The 7842-nt window shown below is 39.0% G+C and overlaps 1 protein-coding gene across 1 annotated transcript; it reads right to left on the reverse strand.

Annotated features, from left to right (window-relative positions):
* Positions 1–299: 299 nt before the first annotated feature.
* LOC138051929 (DNA fragmentation factor subunit beta-like) lies at positions 300–5939 on the reverse strand. The gene is made up of 4 exons (XM_068898249.1): positions 5624–5939; positions 3988–4286; positions 1844–2094; positions 300–1098 (listed from the first exon to the last, which is right to left on the reverse strand). The coding sequence occupies exons 1-4, from the start codon at positions 5922–5924 to the stop codon at positions 891–893; spliced, it is 1059 nt and encodes a 352-aa protein (XP_068754350.1). The 5' UTR covers positions 5925–5939; the 3' UTR covers positions 300–890.
* Between the last annotated feature and the right edge of the window lie 1903 nt (positions 5940–7842).

Here is a 7842-nt window from a genome sequence, read left to right on the forward strand (position 1 = left end):
TGTCTGTTTGTAATAATTTTGGCGTTGTCAAACTATTCAAGAAAGAACAAATCATCAGATAAGATGTTTAAATCAGGGCCTTTGTCCCTCCACACGGTTTCTGTAGAATTGTTTTTCCCTGACACTCCCACCCCCCACCCTCCTTCCTCACTAACAGGTAAAATCGTCTGACGAATCTCACCCGTAGGAGTCTACGGATGAACGAAGTTTAGGACACACCTCATGGAGATTAACAAAACAATGCAAATAAAATAGACCAGGGCAGCCATTTTCAAAAGCAACATTAAAAAAATACCAGATTTTCATTTTACGCGTGTTCATTTATTGGTGTTTTAATTTGTCCAGATAAAACGGAATTATGTTGCTCTTAAAACATGGAATTATGTTGCTCTTGTTGATATCTACCTTCATACGTCGAATGAATATCCTTTTTTACTTTTCTACTTATTATGCTGATATCTTAATAAATGAAGGAAGGGGGTAGTTTTTAAAGAAACTGTGGTGCTGCGCCGGTGGGGAAGTAGTATACAAAAATTGGGTTTTATCAACGGAGTTGATAATGTAAATTGGCCACCGTACAGAGATTCTAAAAGCTGACGTTTCGAGCGTTAGTCCTTCGCTCGAAACGTCAGCTTTTAGAATCTCTGTACGGTGGCCAATTTATATTATCAGCTCCGTTGATAAAACCATACTTTTGATATCTTAATGGCTGCTTTTTTATTTTAGTTTGTTTTCGTTTTAACTTATTCAAATTTGACAAGCTGTAATGACATCTGTTTCTGTTCTGTCCGCACCCGCCTCGACTAGGCAGCCAATGCCATCTGAGGGTTCTCCTTTGTCACTTAGTAATAAAATTGAATTGAATTGAAAAGGTAACTGCATTATGTGTGTCACCGTTTCTGTTTTGTGTAGTAATGTTTAGCTTGACATTCAAAGCCTTCGTGTTCTCCTTTAAAATGACATCCAACATGAACAAGCTTGATATTTTTGCGCGTAAAAAGTAGCTCGAAGAAGTATTTCCAGTTCAACTGGCTTCCTTTAGGACAGCATTCTGCCGCTTTTATCATCGCTGGAAAAATCTGACGAGACTTCTCGATTCTGAAAATGAAGTAACAGGGACGGAAACATTAGCACAGGCTTACCACCCAAGTGTTTAACCTGTACTCAATAACTACGATCTACGCTCAATAACAAGATCTACACTTCTTGAAACTCAGAACTATGCAGAGAGCCCATGAAAGAATCACTATAAACATCACGCGGCGATACCGTAAACAGCTTAATGGAATGGAATTGGGCTGCATGATCATGTGGCTAGAAGAACAGATAACCGTTGGACAACCCGCATTACGTTCTGGACACCCTGGGGACACACAAGGAACTAAGGAAGACCAAGGACGAGATGGAGTGACGACTTCGATAGTTTTGTAAAACACTTGTTGTGAAAAACGTAGACCAGTGGAGGACAATGGGGAAGGCCTACTGTACGTCCAACAACGGACATTTAACGGCTGAAACTGACTGACTGACTGACTGACACGTACACCGTATACAATTCATGTACTATGGCGGCGACGTTTCACACGCGTTTTCCACAACATCGAAACCATTCTTCATTTAATTGATCCAACGATTTTTCCGTTTTCTATTGACTCCATCCCCAGCAAAACCGCGCAACAAATCATTCTGTACGTACATCTGAGGCCACTTTGTTGCTTAGCTGTGAGCTTTCTTTTTTTTAACGGCTGAGAAATGATCTCGTTTTTTTTTTTTTTTTTGGATAAAAAACAATTATTGAATATGGATTTTGAGTGATATGTACTCAATTGAAAAAATAACTTACACATGATCAAGATTCCAGGTGCTAAATAAGACCCTAGATTCTTTACTTGCATATGGGTTGATTTTATGGAGCCTTAAGCAGTCTGTTTCATTATAAGGACCCTCACAGCTGAACCATCCCCTGTCGCAGCAAAGACGTAGGTCCTGTCTGCCAGAGCGAGCAAAGTAGTCACCAAAGTACTGATGCTTCTTAAGTTCACTTTGAAAGTGTTGTAATGCAGTCATAAGTAATGGTTGAGCCTTTTTAGAAGCCTGCAAAAAAATCCATGTCCTAATGATTCAGATACTCTTCAGAATAGTTAGGTTTCATTGACAAGCACTCTAAAGACATAAGTAACCCCTGATAGTGTAATTTAGTCTTGAAACATCCCTTCATGAAAGGTAAGAAGAAATGCAACTGCCTTCGTGTTTGCTGCTAAGAAAAGATGTTGTCACCCCTTTTCACCAATAGTCTTCATTCATTGAAAACACTTTAGTACGCACAAACCAGAAGTATAGTAAGAGCTTAACATACACAGCAGTCACCCTTCATCAGTAGGACTCAGAGAGAAAGCAGATCTCTTGGATACAAAAGCTCAGTCCATCAACATACATGTAAATCACGACATTGTTGCTTAAATATTGAATTGTTAATTGATGAGGAGCACAGTACCTGATAACCAAACACAGTCACAGTTCATGTTGTTCACAGCGGGATAAATGCATATGATCTATAGACCTCTTTCATAATGGGGGCCAAATAGAATATTCTGTTGTAATGCAAATAAGCCTTTCTAGCCTTGCTACGACGAGAAAATTTCAAAAGAATATTTGTTTGAAAATGAGGGCAGTACATGTAGGTCTAATTAACATAAATACAAAAGAATGTAAAAGAGGTCGCCATTTACAAAAGTGGTCTATTGTGTTGCTTGTACAGTTGTACAGGATTTTACTACATGTAAATGCAAAGGAACTTCCATGCAGCCTTGAAGTAATTCCCCACTTAAACACCCCAGCTCACACTTCCTTTTGAAGCCATGCCCACAACCAATTTTCCTCACCCCCCTTATGAAAGTACAGTCAACTCTCTCTCAGACGACACCATCGGGACTGGCCTCATCTGTCCGTCTTAGAGAGGTGTCCAGCTTATAGAGAGTCGACATAACATGACCCCAGGAATTTTAAGATTATAATGCTGAACCTGTGCGCAGTGAATACTCGTCTGTTTAAAGTTTGTTTTAAGTTATTTACTTGAACGAAACCTACCTTTTTTAGATTACAATACAATTCGGTTGTCACCTCCAAGTAATTTTTTGAATGGGACAATGACTGATTTAATTTAACTTATACTATATGTACTCCGGCGACAAGATAACAGCTGTCAATTAAACGTCTGGTGCTAAAAAGAGTCAAGTACAAGAATTTTTCTTCCCTAAATCATAATTTGCGGTCACATTCAGCACCTCACAAAATAATGTCTGTTGACGATTTCAAAGTGTCCATTGTCCGTCTTATGTTGGTGTCCGTCTTATAGAGAGTTTGGGTATAGTAAAATGACTAAGAAATGGCCAGGACTAGCACCAGGTGTCTGCCTTATAGAGGTTTCCGTTAAGAGAAAGTTGACTGTACTTGCTATCTGATGCAAGCAAATCATGTCAAATTTAGTAAATTTGATTTTTTATTCGTTTCTGTTCAAGATCTTTTGTATAACTCTTTCTTACAGACCCCACTTAATTAGCCTCTAAAGAACCCCTTTAACACTGTCAATGACATGACAGTGGAAAATCTCAACATCCACAGCTTTTACTGTAATTTTCTTACAAATAAATCTATTGCATAATCAGTGACATATACAATACAATACAATACATACTTAATTGACCGCTCCCCATAGGGGAGCTAAGAATCCCGACTGGCCGGAGGCAAATCAGTTGGCTATTTACAAGTGCAGCTTGGAAGGGACTACCAGGATCAAATTCAACAAGTGGTCAGAGCGGGTCTTGAACCCGGGATCTCCGGATCTCAAGGCAAGCTCCCTAACTACTGGGCCGCACTGCCTCCTTAACATATCATTAAAAATCTTTTACATTCAACAGTCAACACAAGAACAATAACACTGTTATGAACATTATAAATACACAAAAACTCAATGCAATGGCAGCTTACTTTTTGAAACGATTCCTTGGCATTGGAAAAGTACTTTCTGATTCTGGCCTTAGCAGCATTTCTCATTGCATCTTCTTTGGTGGTAAAATTTGAGCTTAGGCCATCAAACCAGGACTGATCCTCCCCTCTCTCCTCTGCCTCAATGTTGGCATCCAAATGGTTTACCAATTCTCCCAACACACAGTACATCTCATAAGATTCCGTGCTGTGGATTATACCATTCACACGCTCAATGATCTCATCCCGTTGTGAGAGTGCTCTAAAAATTCTCTCTGTAGCATGCTTCAAATCTGTTACATCTTTCAAGGAGAATGAATAAAAAAACGTTGTGAATTAGTTTTAGATGACTAGCTGCATAGAGAAGCCTGAAAAATCAGGACAAAGGGTTTCAAACTGTGACCTTGCGATGCCGGTGCAACACTCCAACCAACTGAGCTATGATTTCACTTGACTTGATTGACTTGACTGATTTCACTTGACAAAAGTCAAATTAGTCAAGTCAAGTGAAACCAAAGCTCAGTTGGTTAGAACGTCCCACCGGCATCACAAGGTCACAGATTCAAACCCCGTTGAAGTCCTGGGCCTGGTTGTTTGAAAGCCGATTTAACTTAATCCAGGATTAGCATTAACTTTTGTTTCATGTTTTCAACTCTTTGGTGAAAGTTTCTTTGCTTACTTTTGTTTTCAAGATTGACTAATGCAAAGTTTTGCCGAATATCAGCGTTGAACAGCACATAGGAGTTGAGAAATAAACTTCTTGGTAAAGTTTTAATCTGGGATTAGCGTTAATAGGCTTTTGAACAACCGGGCCCTGAATTTTTCAGGCTTCTCTACCCAATTGCTAAAATTGCATTCAATTAACTGCAAGGATAATAGCTTCACTTAATTTCATATCCGCAGTTCAACATATGATTCATTTCATACATCATTTCATTTCTTCTACAATATTGACGGAACAACTTGCTTAGCTGTTGTCATTCCTTGATTCGTACTGACTTTACATGTACATGCATACGCTCAATGTGAACTGCAGCATTAATCATTATTCTCCTATAAGTAGACAAGATGACCCCTGTATGTTTTACTATTGTCGCCATTATATCCTGTAGATGCCTACTAATGTGTTAGTTGTTTTGTCAATTTGAACTTCTAAAGTATGATTTTACTTGAAATTTGTTCATGTTACTTTATACATGTGGCATTAAGGAAGGTACAAATGTTGCAATTTCTGTAAATGCTTCACAAAAAATAATACTGACACATGTAAAGACTGTAAAGCATTTCTCGGACAAAAGGCTAAGGATTTTTTATCAACAATGTGTGTTTAGCTAAAGAGAGGCTGGAGTTGACCTTGTTTTGATAGAAACCTCACTTCTCTTCTTATGTAAATTCTTCCTAATTAGCATGACAACAACATCATTAACATAAGAAAAAGGGGGGGTCTGTATCATAACAAGGTCGTCACCAGCCTCACTTTGATGCAAAGGCCAGGTAACTAAGCACACAACTGTAAATAGGTCTATTTTCCTGAAAAGGCAAATGCCCTCGGTCCCGATACGTACCCGTGCGTTGCCGAATCGTATCGCAAAAATATCACAAATTAAGGATAAAGCATAGTATTCCAACTCTTACTTACATCCTTCCCAAGTCTCATCTGGTCGTACAAACACAAACACTGTCTGCGGTGGAAGAGTTTTAAAATACTCATCATCTTCAACTTGCGTTCCATCTTCCAAACAAACTCTGCAGTCCTTGGGAACAAGCAGCTTTTTTATGGCTTTTCGTTTGAGATCGGTAAGGTCACAAGCTACGATTCCAGTCCTTTTCTTTTTGAATACGTCTTGAACTTTATAAGCTTTCGCAAAGACCATTTCAAGGTGTATTATGGATTGTAAAGTTAATGGTAGTTGTGGATTCTCGTCTCCAGATCCCGTCATTTCTTTTAGCCGGCGGGGCCCAAGCTGGGAACGAATTTTTGCAACACGATCTCTTCCTGAAATGAAGGGTTATCCTTCATTGTCAGTTTGCTCTAAATGAAGTGTAATCCTCCCTTTAGATTACTCTGTCACAGGACTTGTGGTAGCAAATAAAAAGGATAAAAGTAAAAGTAACCTGCGATCAGGCGTACTTTTCCGTAGACATGGTGGGAAAAGGTACGCCTGATACAATTTCTTAACGAGTCGTCTGCTCGTAGTCCAGAATCTGGACTTTACTCTGATTGGCGGAAAAACAATAGAGCTTTTGGAGCCTCGCTCCGATTGGTTACAGAATTGCAAATCATACTTCTTGTAAATCGGTTAACATCTGCTGAAATTATGGCCGCAAAGAAGGATTTCAACACGAGTGATGTTTAGGCTCTGTTTACAGCTGCTGTTGCTTCGACTTCAGATTTTTTTCAAAAACCTTTAAAGGAAGAGCGGACAGAATGCATCCGAAGAATGGTTTGAGTAAAAGAAGACATTACAGTTGTACTTCCTACGGGATTTCGCAATAGTGTTATTAATACAGGCCCGAACATTCTAGAAGAAAATGCATCGTTCTTCTTCCACCAACTCGAAAACGTTTGTAGTTGTGGCAAGTCCTTTGGAATATATTCGGAAGCAACAAGTTGTGAATCCAAAAAGAACCAAATAGAACTTTAGGGCTGCCACATCCGGGGAATCAGCCGAGCTTGACAGAGAAATTCGACACTGTTTACGGAATCGCTGAACAATCTGAACACACTTCTAACAAAATGATAGCTGAGTAGCTGCTGCTGAAAAACTAGTCCATTTACCTCATATCTATTTTTATAGCATCTTTTATTGGCATCTCAAATATTCGAGTCTAAATAAAGTTTATTGTACTGTTGATTACGCCTGATGATGACATGAAGAATTCGGGCTTTTTCTGCCATTTTATCTCGAAATTCTTTGTTCCTTGATGGTTTGAACAGAGAAACCGCGCTAACTGTCAAGCAGGATTTGCAGAAATAGCTTTGATTTGTTTTTGTCGCATCTTTACTTGAATCGCAGCGTGCAAATAATTTCCGGTAAAATCTGATTGGCTCACATTTATAACATGACACATGATAACATCACTCTTGACAGGTGGGCGGCAGACGACTCGTTAAGAAATTGTATCAGGCGTACTTTTTAGCGCCCTGTCTCAAGAAAAGTACCCTTGATCGCAGGTTAAAGTAAAAGCAGCCCCTGGACAACATTTGAACCCGGAGCACCCACTTTGAAGGAACTATTTTTATCCACTTAACTACTAAAGATCAACTGACTAGAAAATGTTCCAATTATTTACCAAAAACTAATTAGTATATATATAAAATCATTGCTGAATAATGGGTAAGTCCGAAGCTTGATTTTAAAATGGTTAGCTTTCTCTTGAAGTTTGGTAACCGACATTTTTCACTGTGTAAGCTTGCTTCTTGGAGGGTGTTAATAAACGTTTACAGCGGCACTTTTGGAAAAGAAAAATATTGACATTAATAAAAAATGACATCCTCGAAGTTAGTGATGTGGTAGTCTAGTAGTGAAGGGTTTATCAATCAAACGTTCCCAGGTTCGAGTCCTGCGAGTCCAGACATTTGGGTTCGGCTTTTAAAAGAAATATGTTCAATGTTCATTTCCCATGATCCCTATCAAGCTTTCAGTGTCCATACGATAACACTTCACTTGGAAGAAATTGACAATAAAGAATAATCCTTCAATTAAGGGAGAGACTTGGCTGAATTTTTTACTTGCCTGCAAGCAGGCTCTCACGTTCAAAAAATGGCGCGCAGTGGAACTAAAACTGGCCTTGGAAACGCTCGCACCATTCCAACATTACAGTTTGCATACGTTTGGCCACCCTGTTGCGGTATGT

This window comes from Montipora capricornis, chromosome 6, assembly GCF_036669925.1.
Source record: "Montipora capricornis isolate CH-2021 chromosome 6, ASM3666992v2, whole genome shotgun sequence".
In the NCBI taxonomy this organism is placed as follows: domain Eukaryota; kingdom Metazoa; phylum Cnidaria; class Anthozoa; order Scleractinia; family Acroporidae; genus Montipora; species Montipora capricornis.

Excerpts from the sequence above, each read along its gene's own strand:
- LOC138051929 (XM_068898249.1), bottom strand. The coding sequence starts at position 5,924 with ATGACGGGATCTGGAGACGAGAATCCACAACTACCATTAACTTTACAA. Across the intron at positions 4,287-5,623 it reads AGATGAGACTTGGGAAGGAT|ATGTAACAGATTTGAAGCAT; the intron begins GTAAGTAAGAGT and ends TCTCCTTGAAAG. Across the intron at positions 1,099-1,843 it reads ACCTGGAATCTTGATCATGT|AATCGAGAAGTCTCGTCAGA; the intron begins GTAAGTTATTTT and ends CTTCATTTTCAG.